The sequence below is a fragment of the Vipera berus genome (genome assembly GCF_964194415.1).
Source record: "Vipera berus genome assembly, chromosome: 8".
NCBI classification, from domain to species: domain Eukaryota; kingdom Metazoa; phylum Chordata; class Lepidosauria; order Squamata; family Viperidae; genus Vipera; species Vipera berus.
Genome location: NC_138211.1, coordinates 9,272,721 through 9,289,946, shown reverse-complemented (window position 1 = coordinate 9,289,946; position 17,226 = coordinate 9,272,721). Strand labels below are relative to the sequence as shown.

General features: G+C 41.0%; 1 protein-coding gene across 1 annotated transcript; it reads right to left on the bottom strand.

Annotated features, from left to right (window-relative positions):
• Window positions 1-1,477: 1,477 nt before the first annotated feature.
• On the bottom strand, window positions 1,478-15,264 carry STT3A (STT3 oligosaccharyltransferase complex catalytic subunit A). The gene is made up of 18 exons (XM_081334030.1): window positions 15,155-15,264; window positions 12,679-12,801; window positions 12,021-12,081; window positions 11,067-11,188; window positions 10,559-10,704; window positions 9,629-9,719; window positions 8,043-8,149; window positions 7,097-7,261; window positions 6,719-6,899; window positions 5,897-6,052; window positions 5,403-5,494; window positions 5,025-5,180; window positions 4,571-4,759; window positions 4,023-4,139; window positions 3,638-3,740; window positions 3,021-3,209; window positions 2,103-2,218; window positions 1,478-1,731 (listed from the first exon to the last, which is right to left on the bottom strand). The coding sequence occupies exons 2-18, from the start codon at window positions 12,764-12,766 to the stop codon at window positions 1,693-1,695; spliced, it is 2,118 nt and encodes a 705-aa protein (XP_081190156.1). The 5' UTR covers window positions 12,767-12,801; window positions 15,155-15,264; the 3' UTR covers window positions 1,478-1,692.
• Window positions 15,265-17,226: the final 1,962 nt, after the last annotated feature.

Genomic DNA, 17,226 nt, shown 5'->3' with positions numbered 1-17,226 from the left:
TTGGACACCCCTTGCTTTAAGCCTTGGGGGGGGGAAAATGGGGGTCTCCTCTTTGGAAGCAGGTGGGAAATTCCTTGAGTATGTGAACTGGACACCTTGGAGCACCCAAGAGTGATCTCCCAGGCAATGCACACCACCAGAATCTCCAATTTAAGGATTGCTGCCTGCTAAGATTTTAGGGTGCCCCAAGGCATCAGATGGGGTGGTTGAGGGCAACCTGTTTGGTTTTAAGGTACCTAGAGTAGACATTCTGCTTTTGTTCCTATTTTAATTTATTTAAAAAGTTGGGGGCAAGCGATATTTTTTCCCCAGGCTTTCGTCATATTCCTCATCATCTGGATTAGAAACTCCTGAACAGGGCAGGTAAGGAAAGCAAGCAGGTAAAGCAGGCAGAGGTGGCCATTCCAAGAGATGTGTTATGCTTGCCCCAAAGATACAAAGCCTGGTGCAAAATGTCCAGAAGTGCAAGGAATACTTTATGTGCAAAGCCAAGGGGTGCGTTGCTTGGGCTTGTTGGCACAAGTGTTTAGAGATTATTTTTCACAAGCGATCGGGGAACATTTCTGAAGGCTTATATAAACGGTTCAGACTTCTGAAAAGTCACCAAATATTTGTGTGTCTGTTTAAAGGCAGCCTACAGCTGAGACAGGAAAGTGGCAGAGTTCCTAAAATAATATAAAATGCCACTTCATGCAATAGCTTGTGTTTTCTTTATTGCAGCAGCCTTCTGGGCGATACCCAATGAAATCTCAACCAGGGATTACTTAATTTTAAGGCTCTAAGACAGGGGTCTTCAAACTTGGCTGCTTTAAGACTTATGGACTTCAATTCCCAGAATTCCTCAGCCAGCCATGAAGTCCCTAGCACAGGGGTAGGCAACCTCGGCTCTTTTATGACTCATGGACTTCAACTCCCAGAATTCTGGGAGTTGAAGTCCATGAGTCATAAAAGAGCCGAGGTTGCCTACCCCTGCCCTAGCAGAAATCTTCCAGATTTCTCCCCCATTTTATTTTTTTATCAAAAGTAAAACAGGAGCATCCTTCAATCATATAGCTATTTCTTTTAAAAAAACACCTAAAAATTTCTGAAAGACTACTGTATGCAAAATTTACCGAGTGTTACGGTGATGTCTTTCATAATTTTTTTTTCTTTTCATCATGAATATCTTACATCATATTGTACAAAACCAAATGGTTAAGTAACAGACCAAATATGTTCATTTGTGTCATTAGAGTGTGCAGGAATAAAAAATACTACAGGAGAACTAGTTGGGAGAACTAATTCAGTTACTGGCACCCTCTTGAGCTATAAATATCTGGCCATTTAGATCAGCTGTCAAACTAGGACCATCTAGAGTCTAGACCTATTGAGCAGAAATTCTTAGTATCCCCAGTTTAGAGAGCAATAGAGTAAGGAAAACTGATTTAACTACAACTATAAATTATCAAGAGAAGCTGGAAAGAAATGAACAAGAATCCACATTTTCCACACCCTTTTAATTATCCTTTCATAAAGCTACTCCTTCTGATTTGGTAGCAGGTTTGTATTTATAAAAATCATAATACAGATTCATTACATGAAGATGGGATTCCTTGGGCAATTAAGCCCCAATTCCATGCCTGCAAAGAGTATAAAAACCATCTGTTTCACAAAGGCTCGATCAGTGCTTATTATGGTACATCTGAAGGCAGGTTACGTTCTTGACAATCCACGATTATCCAAGTCCTTTACCTGTTAAAACAAAATTTTATTTTTTAGGTTTTTTCATTTCAATGTTATTTGTAGAAGGTATTAAAAACTAATGAAAGTTTTAATGAAAACTTTACTGCAACCTTCCCTGCCAAAGTCAATGGGGGAAATCAGATTGGTTTAGTGATCGCTCAATTCATTTAACTGCAATAATTTGCTGAACAACCTTGGCAAAAAGGTTGTAAAATCAGGCTCACCTAACAACAGTGGAAATTCTGGTCTGAATTGATAAGTTGAGGACTACCTGTAGTACAGATTAACTATCAGTTGTCATCCATCCTTCCATCCAATTTATTGACTGCCCATCTTACCACGGGGTAACTCTATGCTACAATTGTATGTGGTTGGCTTACTTTATATATTCGAACTAGCCAGTGTTCTGTGGTATAAGCTTCTTCCAAAACATCAAGCTCAAAGTCTTTGTTGCCAATTTCAGCATTTCTCACTCGGTCATAACCTGGTGGGCGTTCTAAAGACAAAGGAAAGCAAACAATGGCTGAAAAAGATTAACCAACCATTCCAATGAATTCCAATTATCTCCCTTTACAAAAAAACACATCCAAGCTTTTTAAAACTCTGGGTAGCCTTCTTTAAGGTAGTATTTAATCAATCATGCCTATGTCTTGTTCCATATCAAGCTCTCTCCATATCAGAGAATAGGAGCAGAGCAAAGAGGGTGCAAAATATGGTCACCTCGTGATATAAATTCCCATAAAGTAAAGACTATGAAAACGATTGGTGGAAATCCAGCTCCAGCGCAAATACAAATGGAATACAAATCTGGTCCAAGATCAAAATAATTCCCAAATACTCAAAACAGCACTTTTAGTGCTCAAGAGGCATGTGGAAGAATTCACTGGAGAAAGCAATTATCTTTGGAAGACGGTCAGTGGTAAAATCAGTCTGCCAAAGAACACGATGGCCGGACACATCAAAGCTGACACCAGCCAGAGTGTAGAAAAACTCAAATTAATACAGAATTGGAAGTTGTGAAGAGACCTGGCCCACAGAATCGCCAAGAGCCGGACACGACTGAATGGATAACATCATCAAGGTAAAATGAAATGAGATAAAATATTTGATGCACCTCAAGATTGCTACTATCTACCCCATGCTGGAGAATTTTTAAAAAACACCCTAATTTTCTCAAGAATAAAATAGAACAAGGCATCTAAGACATGGAACGTGCAGAGAACAGCATATAGAAAAAGGGATATGTCCCCCAAACTAACTCCTCAATAATGCTGCAAAATGCAGGCAAAATCACTCACTTGCTTCTGTATAGACCTGTCCAAAACGGTAGTAGCACATCTTGTACATAAGGCAGTTAAGCAGCACCGGGGAGCCCTCTCGGTCTACTCGGAACTCTCCGGTCGGTGTATAGTAATCATGTTCCTTTATGTGCTTGCCGGTGTCTGTGCTCCCTCCAATTCTCACCATCCACAAGAATTTGTTGATGTCTATGGAAAAAAAAGGCAGTGGATGAACCTGTTGCAATTCATCAAGGTTGAAGGCGTGTTTACCTTCCTAGTTATCATAAGATTCTCAAAAAAAAAATCAGCCTGTTGCTAAATTAACCACATTATACCAGCAGGAAAAGAAATATATATATCTCCGGATCAATGTTTCTCCACCTTGGCAAATTTAAGATGTCTGGACATCAACTCCCAGAATTCCCCAACCAGCCAATGGATGGTTGAGTAGTTGAGAAATATTGCTCTGGATTAACAAGGCCATCTGGTTTGAATTTTTTTTTAAAAGCAGAAAACATGAAGAATATGAAAAGCAATTTATCGGCAGCTGTACTGAGTTGGATTTATGTAGGGATGCACAAAATTCAGTGACTCAGGAGGTCCTTTCAAGGGAAATAATAAAAACATAGCATTACCATCTGAGGAATATCCAGTGAGGCCTCCAAATATAACTAGCACGTAACTGACATCCAATTCCCTCATGATCTCATAAGCCCGCTCTTCAGTGGACGCCATGGCCTGGAAACACACATCAGCTCATAAATTCAACCTTCATCAATTTGCTGAGCCATAAAAATATGCTGTTATTATTTTATGCAATTTACCCTCCACTACCTCAGTCATAATGGGTGCTAGCAATGTATGGGTAAAAAAAGAATGAATAAAGATCGAGCACCTGCATTCAGAATTCCTTGGAAGTATAAAGGTTAATTGTGATTTAAAAAACAAAAAAAAAACACCTTCACTATTCAGAATGCAAAGAAAATTAGGGAAAATCATTCATAAGCATTCAGCACCTACCTGTCCAACTCGGGAAATATGTGTATTGTTCCAAGTATTATTATCCACGAGGATGGTTCGATTTGCCATAGCTGTTATCTGATAACCATAATCCCACCACGACATCACTTTTGCATCCTGAGATCAAACAAAAAGGCAACATTTCAGTGAACGTGCAAAAATAGTAAGTATCGATGAGCTGATGGTGAAAATAGGCTGGTTACAAAACAAGTATTTTTCTGGTTTGTGTTGCAAGCTTTTCAATTGGATGAGAATGCCAACCTTCTAATTGCTAATCAAGACAATTAAATGACTTCGTCTGCATGCAGTGAAAAGATAAAAGCAAAAGAGTGAGCTTATTAACACTTGCAGAGAATTTGTCCTGTAGCTGCCTCAGAAATCTTGGTGATATGTAAGTGCTTTATATATTAGCTGACATGCAGACTTTAGACAAAAAACTTTGGTGGTAGGAAACAGATTTTTTTTTCTTTTTGCATTAAGAAAACCTACAGCCTGTTCCAATTTTCTTATCAACGTGCTTGAACAGAGACCAATTGTGCAAGTATTACCTCTGGTGTGTTGTGACGAAGCCAATAATACGCTTCTCTGAAGTCGTCGAAAATAATTCTGCTCCCATCACCACCACGAGCAGACAGAACTATTGAGGGAGAAGAGTAGGCTTCACTGGTTACCCAAGTCGAATGAAAGGTGTAAGTGATCAAGAAGAAGGCCATGACGAGGATCATCCCACTGGCAACCTAAGAAGCAACCGGAATCATGAAAATATGCCTAAAGTATTTTTTTTTGGGGGGGGGGGAAAGAACACTATTTTGTTAAAGGAACCTTTCAACAGGCATTCAGAGGCATCTATTCTCTGGCTGATAATCTAGAGACAGTTCCAATGATGTCACCTTCCATCTCTAGTCAAGTAGAACATTCTAAGCACAAGGCTATAAGCTGTATTTTAAATATGTGGCTGGAGACCTCAACGTATCAAACAATTATGCTTAGATCACCACTCACTTCATTTTTGATGGGGTAAGTAGAATCCTGTTGCTTTTTAGATTTCTTGTCGGGTCGGCTGATGTCTAGATTTTTCATGTAGGTCGACAACACTTGAGAAACACCAATGCCAGACAGAATGCACATAACTGGGGCCAGTACCAGCATGAGACGAACCTATTAAAACACCAGTTTACTGAGTACATTCAGCCATATGCATATACGTGATTTTTTGGGAGGTGAAATTGAAAAGCGGATCAGATAAGATGCCTGTTTACTCCAGTGCATCTTGTCTAATGTACCTATCCAGGAGTAAATTAAGACAATCTCTTTTATTTATACTAGTACATTCTTCCAAAAAACCCCAAATCCCATGGTAAACCAACATTCTGGACTCACCATCACAGCAGAGAAATACATGCTTGTGACGCCATACATGATTATGAAAATTCGGGCATCAGACAGATGGCTGAAACAGTAATACAGACCAACTATAAGATAAAAAGAGAATGGGTCAACTGCTAAGCGTAGAATAAGATTTGGAAAAAATCTGGTCAAACAAAGTTCAAGACTAAATTAGACATTTGCAGGATAAAAACTTCGAAGGCACCAAGTAAGATCTTCTGATCAACTTTTTTCCCCAACTATCTGCTTGAGACACTTCCCTAAGATCTTCCTTATTTTTCCAAATAAGGATCTGTGCTTTTTTTTAAAAAAAAAACAAATTTCAGCAGAACGTTGTTTACATGAAATTAAAATTTTACGAGTCAAGTCAAAGATCAGCATAGAATGAAGCAATTAACAGATTATTTTGGAAGTAACAGAGGATGAGCAAACAAGAAATAAGCTAAAATACACAATATTATTGTCACACATTTCTACACTATACAAACCTGGAAACATGAAAACAAGAAGCTGAAGATCAAAATAGTAGGATGACCAAGTGGTGGGCTGGTGCTCAGAAACTGAAGCAATGATTGGAATATTATTCTTTGCATAAGAAGGATCAAGCAAAGAGTAGAAGCGTCCAGTCCATGGAGAAATTTTTCCTGACAAAATTGAGAAATAATTAGGCTCAAAAAAGATATTAATGCAGCAGTGTTGTAATATCTTCAAGCAATATCTCAACATGCCTGCATAATGCTTGAATTATACACACTGAGACACACACAGATTCTATAACACATCTAGAAATTCAGTTTTGCTAAAAGATAAGAATCAAAATATATTTTTCAATTATGCCCAGAAAATTTAATCAGGATTACTGCTTCTTCTTCCTCAGACATATATTAAAGAGAATCGTTTTGACTAAATATAAAACTCTGCTACTACAACTCAGACTGTAATTATTGATCCAGAATTCTTCAAAGCTTCAATCACATGACTAATTAAGTCCCACTATTCGTTTGGTATTAAATAGTACCCAAACGTTGGAGAGTTTTAATCTATTTCCACATTTTGCTTTCATATAAGTAAATAGAACATTATTTTCAGGAAGTTCCAATGCCCCAAAACGCATGCTAACACAGTGAAGCTAACTCATGTGTCCAAAGATTTTTGAATCTCAAAAATAAAAAAAGAAGAGCTTCCAAACAAAAGCAGAGAAACTCTTCACTAAAATAGTTACTTTTCTGGATCCATTGGATTAAAGTTCCAATGAAACTGGACAGAAATACATCAGTACGCACTCTTAAGACCTGCAAGCATCCCCTTACCTGTTAACATCAAAACAGCTCCTATGGACAGAAGGACAAACCCAACCAAGGAGATCACGCTCCTGAAGAGAATCTCAAATTGCTGAGGATTCAGTTTGCTGCGCAGATAATCCACAAAGGCATGAATCTGACAGAGTCCAAAAACCCCCAGGGCAGCCATGTGTTCAGATGAAAGAACGGGCTATGGGAAGGAAGGAATAAGCCCAATTAAGCTACTTTTTTATGACAATCAATTGCTTTTGTTTGGCTAGCGGGCTACTGAGTTAGCTATCTGCTTCAACTACTGTCACTGTCAAATGGCCAAATTCAATAGGCAGCCAGTTCAAGAGCAGAAAAAGCTTTGCCATCCCCTTTTCCTCAATCTTTCAGATTTCTTACCTGGAAACCGACAAAAGAGATCTGCATTGAGAGAATAGTTCCTAAGCAGTATACGGTACAATAAGCCACGTAGATCCGGTGGGAGAACCGTCCAGTCAGCATCAGGACCAGGACATGAAGTGGAATTAGGTTGATTAAAAACACGTAGCCGCCCCAAGAAGAAACCTGGGGGGAAAAATCCAAATAGAACACAGAAATGATACATTTCGAAATGCCGCAAGCGTCTGATCGGGTTGGGATGCTAGAGATGAGTAACACAAAAGCTTTGCTTCCCTGAAAAATCTTACTGTTCTTAGCAGCTAAGCTTGAAGGTTGGCTATTCCTTTTAATATTAGCGTGCCTCTCTTTGTAACACAAGCAAAGCCAGGTCTCTGAGGGCTAATGTAAAGGTCTAAGTTAAAACTAGGAATAGGAAAGCATTGCTTGCTTTTTTGCCTTCATTCCTGAGGGTCAGTGACTCATTCCAGACAATCTCTCAGCTGAACTATCTAGCATGATTTTTGTGAAAATCAACATTGGGGAAGGAAAGAGAAGCATTCGCTCCCTTGGGCCCCAACAGGCAAGGTGTGATTTAAATTTAACAAATAACTCAGCTGCGAAAGAAAGAAAGAAAGAAAACCATCTAGTCTTTATTTAGCAATTTATAAAAATAGCTTGGCTTTGAGAAGTAATGCAAATGGAGGCTAAGAGGTACACGCGGTAGTCTGAAATAAGGAGAACAGTAGCACTAATTTCCCCCTTTCCTTCTCCAAGGACAGAGGCACATGCTTCAAAAATGGTGCCACAATAGTCCTTAGTAGCAAAGTTGGTGGCTTCAGAAATTTACAAAAATACAATGCTGCTTACAAATGTGCGAAGTATCAATATGTTGGGAAGCGATTCCAGGCCGAATTTTGTCTGTTTTGATGGGATGTCTCAAGGCGTCTGGTGAAAAGTTATCACTCACCATGTAGAAATAGGCGAGCGCGCAAATGGCCGCCCAGTAGATGGAGCCTGTCTTCACAGCTTTGATCCACATATAGTAAGTCAGAAGCATGCAGAATATAGCAATACCTGGAAATAAAGCAGATCTAAGTCAAACTTCAGTCTTTCAATCCAAAGGTGCAAAACCTGTCTTGCTACGTAAAAGAGTAAAAAGATACCGTAAAGTGGTGTTTTCCAATCTTGGCAAATTTAAGATGTGTGAACTCCCAGAATTCCCCAGCTAGCATATTTAAGTCCACACATCTTAAAGTTGCCAGAGCTGGTAAACATTGTCCAATAAAGTGTTGAGTTCTCAGAAAGAAAAGAGGACTGCTTATCATATATTTGTCTCCTAGTTTTTCTTCAATTTCACTTATTCACATTTCCAATTTATATCCCATTCAGGTACACTCAGCAACAGAACTCTGTAATTTTTAAAAACATCATGACATTTCATGAAGGTCACTATTAGTACTGTCATCAGCAAAGAGCCAATCTTATAATACATTTTAAAGGGTTCTTAAACTTTTGCATTATTTCTTTAGAACAGATTTTTTTTAAATAAAACTCCAAGAAGCAGATTCCATGTGAAAAATACTTTACAGTGAAACCAGAAATAAGACTTGAACTAAAAAGTAATTTTACTGCCAATAAAATTATTAAAACCAAAGCTTCCTTGTTTCATGCCAGGAACAAATGTTTTATATCTGCCTTAGCATCAAATGGTTAAAATTTTAATTTTATTAGTCTGATTTGAGAGATGAATGAGGATCATTTTTTTATTGAAAAGTTTTAAAATACATTTTGTCTTTAGCAATCCCCCCTCCCCCTCCCCTACCTATCCCTCCCTACCCCTACCCCCCTTTCCCCCCTCCCCCCCCGACTTCCCAGAGCTAAGTACAGGGTATAAAAACAAAAAAAACAATCATAAGCATCCATTTGCTACCAATAATAAATTCTTAAATCTATCACTCTCTAGCTCGTATAAGATAACTACAAGCAATACTAATATTTCATATAAAAAAAAGAAAATAGAAAGGAAGACCTATTCAAATGCTAAGTGAAACTTTTTAGTCCCATATTTGTTCTGGATATATTCAATCCATTTTTTCCACTCCATAATATAACGTTCTTGCGAGTGATCTTTCAAATAATGAGGATCATTAAATCAATACACATTAGCCTGGAGATGATTATCAACAAAGAGATCAAGACTGAACTAACCGGTCTTCAATCCTTGCTGTCAGAGATCTTGGCGTTTTCCCCCATAGCATTGCACAACAGAATAGTCCAGGGGTAGGCAACCTCGGCTCTTTTATGACTCATGGACTCCAACTCCCAGAATTCCTGAGTCAGCATAGCTGACTCAGGAATTCTGGGAGTTGAAGTCCATGAGTCATGAAAGAGCCGAGGTTGCCTACCCCTGGAATAGTCTATATTTGTTTCTATAAAGTATATTCAGTTGCCTATATAGTGCTTGTGTGACTGAGACCCTTCCTTCCTTCCTTCCTTCCTTCATTTATTCCAGGCTGAAATTATTAAGGACATTAAAAAAAAAACTGACCTCACCTTCATTATCATAGGAGCCTGCAACAGAACGAGAGATGTAACCAGGCACCACAGCAATCATAGCAGCGGCCAAAAGACCAGCTCCTGCATCCTAGGCAGAAAAAAAAAAGAAGACAGTCACTAAAGCTGACGTTATTTCCAAGATGTGTAAAGAGTGTCGGGAGGGAGGCTCCATATATTTCTTTGACGTGATCACTTTTCTTGCATTTATTATTATTTTTATTTTGTCAAAATAATAATTTTGTAAAGAAGTGATGAATAAAGGCTGTTACAAACAAGTTAACGGAAGTCTAAGTAAATTTCTGATTTGTAACCAGCAAACATCTTCCCATTGAAGCATCTAAAATATACTTTTATTTCAGTATTCAACATACGTGACCCTCCATCTTAAATCAACATGCATGAATGTTAAAACATGAATGAATGCATCTAAAAGCTTTGACAGTCTTTCAGCGCAACCTACCTAGGAATATTGTCTGTTTGTTTATTACATTTTTATCCAACTTTTCAAGGCAGAGAACATACATAATACTCCTCCCTCCTCCTATTTTTGCACAATAACCCTGTGAGGTGGGTTGGGCTGAGAGAATGACTGGCCCAAAGTCACCCAGCTGGCTTTCATGCCTAAGACAGGACTAGAACTCTCCGTCTCCTGGTTTCTAGCCAGCACCTTAACCACTATACCATAGTATTACACTTTTCTTTACTGCTTCCCAATATGCTAACATTGTACCAATACAGACCCCCCAAATATAATGATTGTATGAAGTTTGGCACAGCTTACAATTAAGACTGTTCTTGAATCAGCCAATCAATAGCTGAAAGGAAGAGGAAATCTAGAAATAAACGTTGCCAGTCTCAATGTTTCTATACAATGCACAGAAAGTATAGCCATCATTCCCAGAAGTCGGCTCTATCCTTCATTATTACCTTAAGTTCTTTGGTGAGGTGGTATGTTACTATGGTGGTGAAGGAAGAAAAGAGGGGAGCCAGAAACACACACACATTTCGGATGTCTATTGTAATGTGGAAGAAGTGCAGAACGTGATAGATGGCAGCTGATGTGATCATTAAACCTGAAATAAAATGAAGCAGGGATGTAATTTGCAAGGATTTTTATCGGTTTGCTGGATGCAAAAGTGGAAGTGTCATGTTTCGAGAGACTTAAGCAAAATCTGGACTGCTGAGGCAACTAGCTCTCAATATCTCTGGCTGACTATAGGCCCTCTTATAGATCAGTAAGCATGCTTTTCCCTATAAAATGAAGCCAATACCACACTGGGTTAATGATGTTTGGCTGCATTGCCTGAAAAATGAATGACACTTGCTTACCCCACTTGGGGGGGGATTTGTTGCATCTGTGATCCGCAGAACATCAGAAAAGAACTATTCCAAAATGTGACACCATTACAATATATTATTGTGCATCGGCTCTTACCTGGGTAGATGGTTCCACCTATGATCCTCCCCAGTGGATACCATGCTCTATCATCAAACCAGTTGTGAAATTTATAAAAACCCTCTTCTGCCAAGAAGCGAGTGGTGCGGTAGTTAAAATACCTGTGGGAGTAACAGAAATCTGAGTCCTTTGCTCGGAAGATTTTATTCTTTGCTGTTCCTCATATTGCAGACTTGGCCTTCAGTCACAGTACTTAGGTAGGAAAGCTCCCAGTTCTAATATACAAATTAACGCCAGCTTGATAAAAGCAGTTTTTCTCTTGGATTCTTATAGAATCCAAACAGAAATATTCCAAATGCATAAAGGATTAACCTTCTTTGCAGACAACCAAGAAAACGCAGCCTGGCTTTACATTTCTAAATATCATTACGTGCTCTCTAGCTTACTGTAACAACACAAATATTCCGTTTATACAAACTGCCCGTCGCCATACCAGACAGTTGAGCTATAGCATCCGATACATCCCATAACCATTCAATAGTAGTCCGTTATTTTTGAGTCAATCTCAGAGTTGTAAACATTCCTTTAGAACAGTGTTTCTAAACCTTGGCAACTTGGCAAGATTTGCGGACTTCAATTCCTAGAGTTCCCATGGCTGGACTGGGTAATTCTGGGAGCTGAAGTCCACACGGTTGCTAAAGCTGTTTTGGAAGAAACACTTCTATTATATCTCATACTCAAGATTCATAGTAAATCCAGGCAGAACTGGCTAGAATATTAATTTTATTGCAAAATTATCTGAATCTAATGTTAGTTCTTTGTCTTCCAGAAAAACACTCTCCCTAATATATTTTGAAGCCCTATTGCTGAAGCAGAACAACCTGTTTTATTATTTGGAACCTTAGTATTCTACACTAACAAAGCCTGCACCTGAACACACCAAGACAAATGATCTCTCCCATCAAATCAAGAGTCAAGAGGGATAATACTTACGGATCAAATTCATGAATGACACTCTCGAACCGTAACACAGAGAAAAGTCTAGTAGAAAAAGCTGCAACACAAAGAAAGAAATAGGCAGAGGTGATTATTTATTTAGTGTGTGGTTAATCATGGGGTTTCAATGATCTTAATATTAGTTATTTGCCTGTTGGAAACACACGAGGCTGGAAAGGTTGAACCAGACCAAGTCAAGGTTGATTATTTTTATTTTTTTTATTTATTTTAATCCCATTTATATCCCGCCCTTCTCCAAAGACTCAGGGCAGCTTACAATCTAAGCACAAATCAAATGTGCTTAGCAATAGCCTTCATTCTATGTATATGCCTGCTTATTAGGGCTTTCGCCCCCTCCCCAAGCAGCATTATTACAAAGTCAGCTTATTGCCCCCAACAATCTGGGTCCTCATTTTACCTACCTCGGAAGGATGGAAGGCTGAGTCAACCTTGAGCCTGGTGGGACTCGAACCTGCACTAATTGCAGGCAGCTGGTGTTACTTAAGGAGGCATTAGCCCACTGCTCCACCAAGGCTCTCTGAACAAAATGCCAAAGTTCAAAGTGGAATTCACATTAAAAACAACAACAACAACAGGTAATGGTTATAGCCATACGTTACTCTTGCCAGCTAGAGTTTTTAAAGCACAGACTTACAAAGAATAGCTGCCATGGACAGAATCAGGAGCTTGAGGAGGGTGTCTTGTTTTTCATACGACAAGCGGAGGAAACCTAACTTGGTCATTCTGGCAAAGGTAACCAAAGGTAACACTTAAATACCTGAAAGGAAAAAGAACCCAAAAAATTAAAGTACAAACACATTCTTAAAAGTCATCCCTTTATTAACACACCATAAGCAAATGCTGCATGGTGTGACAGCAGGATAGATTTCGTTTTATCAGGATCAAATCGTGTTGTTTCCTCAAAACAATGTACCATCCATCCATATAAATTAGCGTAATTCAATTTACACTTCCCAGAATCCAAGAGGAAATACATAAGAAATGTCCATTGCTTTGTTTAATCACAACCACCGTGATGGTTTAAGGATCTAAACAATCAACGCCAATTAAAACAAAGAACTGCTCTCTGAAGGAAGCTTTCTACGTTTTCATGTGTTCACAACAGAATCCACTGTTTAGCCCTTTTTAAAACTTCAAAAAGCAAAAGTTATGAAACACTACCCAAGGGTTGCCAAAAACATTCAAAGCAAACATTTCAGTATTACTTAAAATTATCTTTTTCCAACCAGTAGCCTGTGAGGGTGCTGACTTAGCATAAAGTTTATCTTCTGGATGTGGGTTTCACACAAAATTTCAGGTTTACAGAAGTTTGAAAAGGTTACGCTGACAAATAAAACTTAGAGTTTTTCTCATGCAACCTTTAAACACTGCTTAAAATAAATATTTGTTCGCTGGCCAAGTGGGGGGATCTAAAAGAACATGTACTTCATGAAAATGAAATCAAGAGGAAAGTTAATTGCTTAAAAAGCCAGGTGCACAGTTCATTTTTACTAACAGCTGCTCCAGGAGAAAAAAGAAACATAAGTTCTAATTCAACTTCCTGTCTGAAATCAGCTTCTTTCCAATCAAGTTTCAGTTGGGATTCAATAACAATCACAGATTTTCTTTTATCTTAAAACTACGTAGCAATGAATGAGAATAAGGTTTCCAATAAACATTCCAATAAAACTAGAATTATAAGGGCCACTATTCAAGTGCTGCAGTTACCAAATTATCAATTTAAATGCTCCCAATAAAAATCATAAACAGGGCCTAGGAAGGATCAGTTGAGAGCAAATGAGAGGGGTAAAACATTATTAACATCCCAGGCATAGGAGGTACTTTTCATGGTGCGTGAAGCAAGGACCTGGATGCATTTTCAGCTCTCTCTTGAAAAAAAATGGGAAATATACCCATCGCTTATATGCAGCTTAAGGAACTACTGAAAAAGAATCAGTGCAACAATATCAGACTTGCTTTTTTATAGTTAGTATATATCAACTATCGGCAATGTGTGGAAAATGGCTAATCTGCCTATTCTTAGCATCTAGCCAGACGGCTTTTAAGCACAGCTAGAAGTAATTTTTTTAAACCGATAATCCACCATCCTGGACCCTTCTGGATGCCAACCACAGACAACTGTCTGTGACACACACACACACACACACACACACACCAGGGACAAGCAAAGCTGTGAAACACTGAGGATGATGAGATCTGCCTTACAGGGAGGTAGAAATATCAAGGAAAGTGAAAAAAAGGTTCCTTAGGGGCCTGAGGCAAAACAAGAAGAGGGAAATGGGAAAAAAAGAAAAGGGGAAAAAAGGGGGGGCCATGCTCGAGTTCACATGGGTGGAGAAATCACACCTTAAGGCAGCGTTTCCCAACCTTAGGAACTTGAAGATGCGTGGACTTCAACTCCCAGAATTCTGGGAGTTGAAGTCCACGCATCTTCAAGTTCCTAAGGTTGGGAAACGCTGCCTTAAGGCTCCACAAGGCTTTAAAACAAGGCAGCCCGGTTCCTTCCTTCCACCTTCCTCCTGGCGGAGGGAGCGGGGCTGCCGGCACAGGCGTTGCCCGAGGGCACCCCGAGCTCTCTGCTTCTCGCTTCAAAGGGGTCCGGGGGAGCTTAGGAAAGCAGGGTTCCAACTGACGCTGCTTCCGCGCTAACGTGTGAAGTCATCCTGCCTGCGTGTTCAGGTTTAATTCATTCTCGGAAGGAGAGCTTTCGGGGAGAAGCCCATCTCGCGCGCACACTTCCCCTCTCCCCAGCCCACCCCCGTTGACTGGGAAGGATGGGCACCTTATTTTCCCTGAGGAGCTACTTTTCTAGCTGCAAGGCTCGGGGGCGGGGGGGGGGGAGAAGCGAGAGGGGCGGCGGCCGATGCAGAATGAAGCCGCGCAGCGCGATCGGCGGCCTGGGGAACCCCCCAGCCCTTTCCTTCCAGAGGCCGCCTCAGGCCGATCGCGCGTGAGGGGGGTCTCCATGACACCCACCGCCCAGCGGGGATCCCACCGCCCAGCCGTTGCCGCCCTCTTCCTCCTCCTCCTCCTCTCCCCCAGGCTGCAGCCACGCCGCCTTCCCCTTCCCCTTCCCCGCCTGAGACGCCCTCCGGGCCACCATGCCTCACCGGGGACTCAGAATTCGCTCTCCGCCCCGCTCCCTCCGCCATCCGCTCCACGAGCGCCCACTCCCAGCTCCGCAGCCCGCCCGCTTCCCCGAGCCCCGAACGGGAGATCGCTACTGGCCCAGGGCCACGTCGATCAGGACGGTGGGCCCGCCCCACGGAAAAGAGGACTGGGCCGAGGCCACGTCCGTCAGCGAAGCGGAAGTTGGAAGGACGAGCGCCGCCAGCTCCGTCTCCGATGAGAGGGGAGGCGGGCCGACGCGGGTTGGTTGTCCTGAAGGATGAGGGGGAGGCTTGGTTGAGGCGCGAGTAGTGACGTGTCGCTCTGGGTAACCGGCCTGAGCGAGACGGAGCTCGGAGGGGGCGTGGCCAGGGGTTTTCACGTGGCAGCAGGCGGCATGGCGAGTTCGCGGCCGGGATTAGCCGGCCGGGTTCCCAAAGTGCGTCTGAACGGCCAGCTTTAAGGATGCGGAAGTTCTTGCAGCTTTTCCCAGTCTTGATGCCTTCCAACTGGGACATAGTGCGACTGTCAGAATCCCGTCAGGATGGCCGCACCAGCTAAGCATTAGGGCAGGGGTAGGCAACCTCGGCTCTTTTATGACTCATGGACTTCAACTCCCAGAATTCCTGAGCCAGCTTGGCTGGCTCAGGAATTCTGGGAGTTGAAGTCCATGAGTCATAAAAGAGCCGAGGTTGCCTACCCCTGCATTAGGGCATACCTACTTTTAATGGGGGGGAAAAAAGGACTAGAGGTGACACGATAGCAGAATCTTCCAATATTTGAAGAGCGGGGGCGGGTCAATCTATTCTCCAGAAGCGCAGGACAAGGCAGGACAAGAAGCAACGGATGGAAACTAGGAGAGAAGCAACCTGGAACTAAGAAGAAACTTCCTGACAGTTAGAACAATTAACCAGTGGAACAAGCTGCCTCCAGAAGCTGTGAATGCTCCAACCCTGGAAGTTTTTAAGAGGAGACTGGACAGCCGTTTGTCTGAAATGGTATAGGGCAGGGGGTCTTCAAACTTTGGCCCCTTTATGACTTATGGACTTCAACGCTGGCTGAAAAGTTCTGGGAGTTGAAGTCCACAAGTCATAAATGGGCCAGGTTTGAAGACCCCTGGTTATAGGGTCTCCTGCTTGAGCAGAGAGTTTAATAATAATAATAATAATAATAATAATAATAATAATAATAATAATAATAATAATAATAATAATAATAAGAAGAAGAAGAAGAAGAAGAAGAAGAAGAAGTTGGAAGGGACCTTGGAGGTCATCTATTCCAACCCCCCGCTAAGGCAGGAAACCCTATACCATTTCAGACAAATGGCTGTCCAGTCTCTTCTTAAAAACTTCCAGTGTTGGAGCATTCACCACTTCTGGAGGCAGGTTGTTCCACTGGTTAATTGTTCTACCTGTCAGGAAGTTTCTCCTTAGTTCTAGGTTGCTTCTCTCCTTGACTAGTTTCCATCCATTGCTTCTTGTCCTGCTTTCAGGTGCTTTGGAGAATAGCTTGGACTAGAAGACCTCCAAGGTTCCTTCCAACTCTGTTATCTGACCTTACAGGGCCGGCCACTGTCAAAACTGACACCAGCCAGAGCACAGAACTCAAAGAAGCAGTGCAAGATCGAAAGAGATGGAGAAACCTAATCCATAGTGGGACGCAGCTGAAAGGATAACATCAACAACATTGCCAGCACTTCTGAAAGGCATCAGGCTGGCAGCAGCTTAAGGTTTTTTTTAATGGCCATTTTGTGGGTGTCTGATTGCTCACTGGTCATTTTATTATTAGAGGAAATTGATATGCCACTGATTTCAATTGGCATATTCCCAAATAAGCATACCTTGTTGATAGGGGTTTTACTTATGCAGGGACGAATATAATTTTTTTTTAATCTGTTTTTAACTTTTGTATCTCTGTTTTTTAATCACCCTGTAAACCGCCCTGAGTCCTTCAGGAAAGGGCGGTATATAAATGTGATAAAAATAAAATAAAAAATAAAATAAATAGCTTGGGGTACCATTTGCTCAACACTAAGACCACCTCCATCCAAAGTTTTTCTTCCCATTTCCTTCTC

What these genes read in the sequence shown, in the direction of transcription:
- STT3A (XM_081334030.1), bottom strand. Translation starts at nt 12,766, where the DNA reads ATGACCAAGTTAGGTTTCCTCCGCTTGTCGTATGAAAAACAAGACACC. An exon ending in GTCATTCATGAATTTGATCC is followed by an intron (nt 11,189 to 12,020) that starts GTAAGTATTATC and finishes TTACTCCCACAG; the next exon opens with GTATTTTAACTACCGCACCA. An exon ending in CTTACCCCATCAAAAATGAA is followed by an intron (nt 4,760 to 5,024) that starts GTGAGTGGTGAT and finishes GTTGCTTCTTAG; the next exon opens with GTTGCCAGTGGGATGATCCT.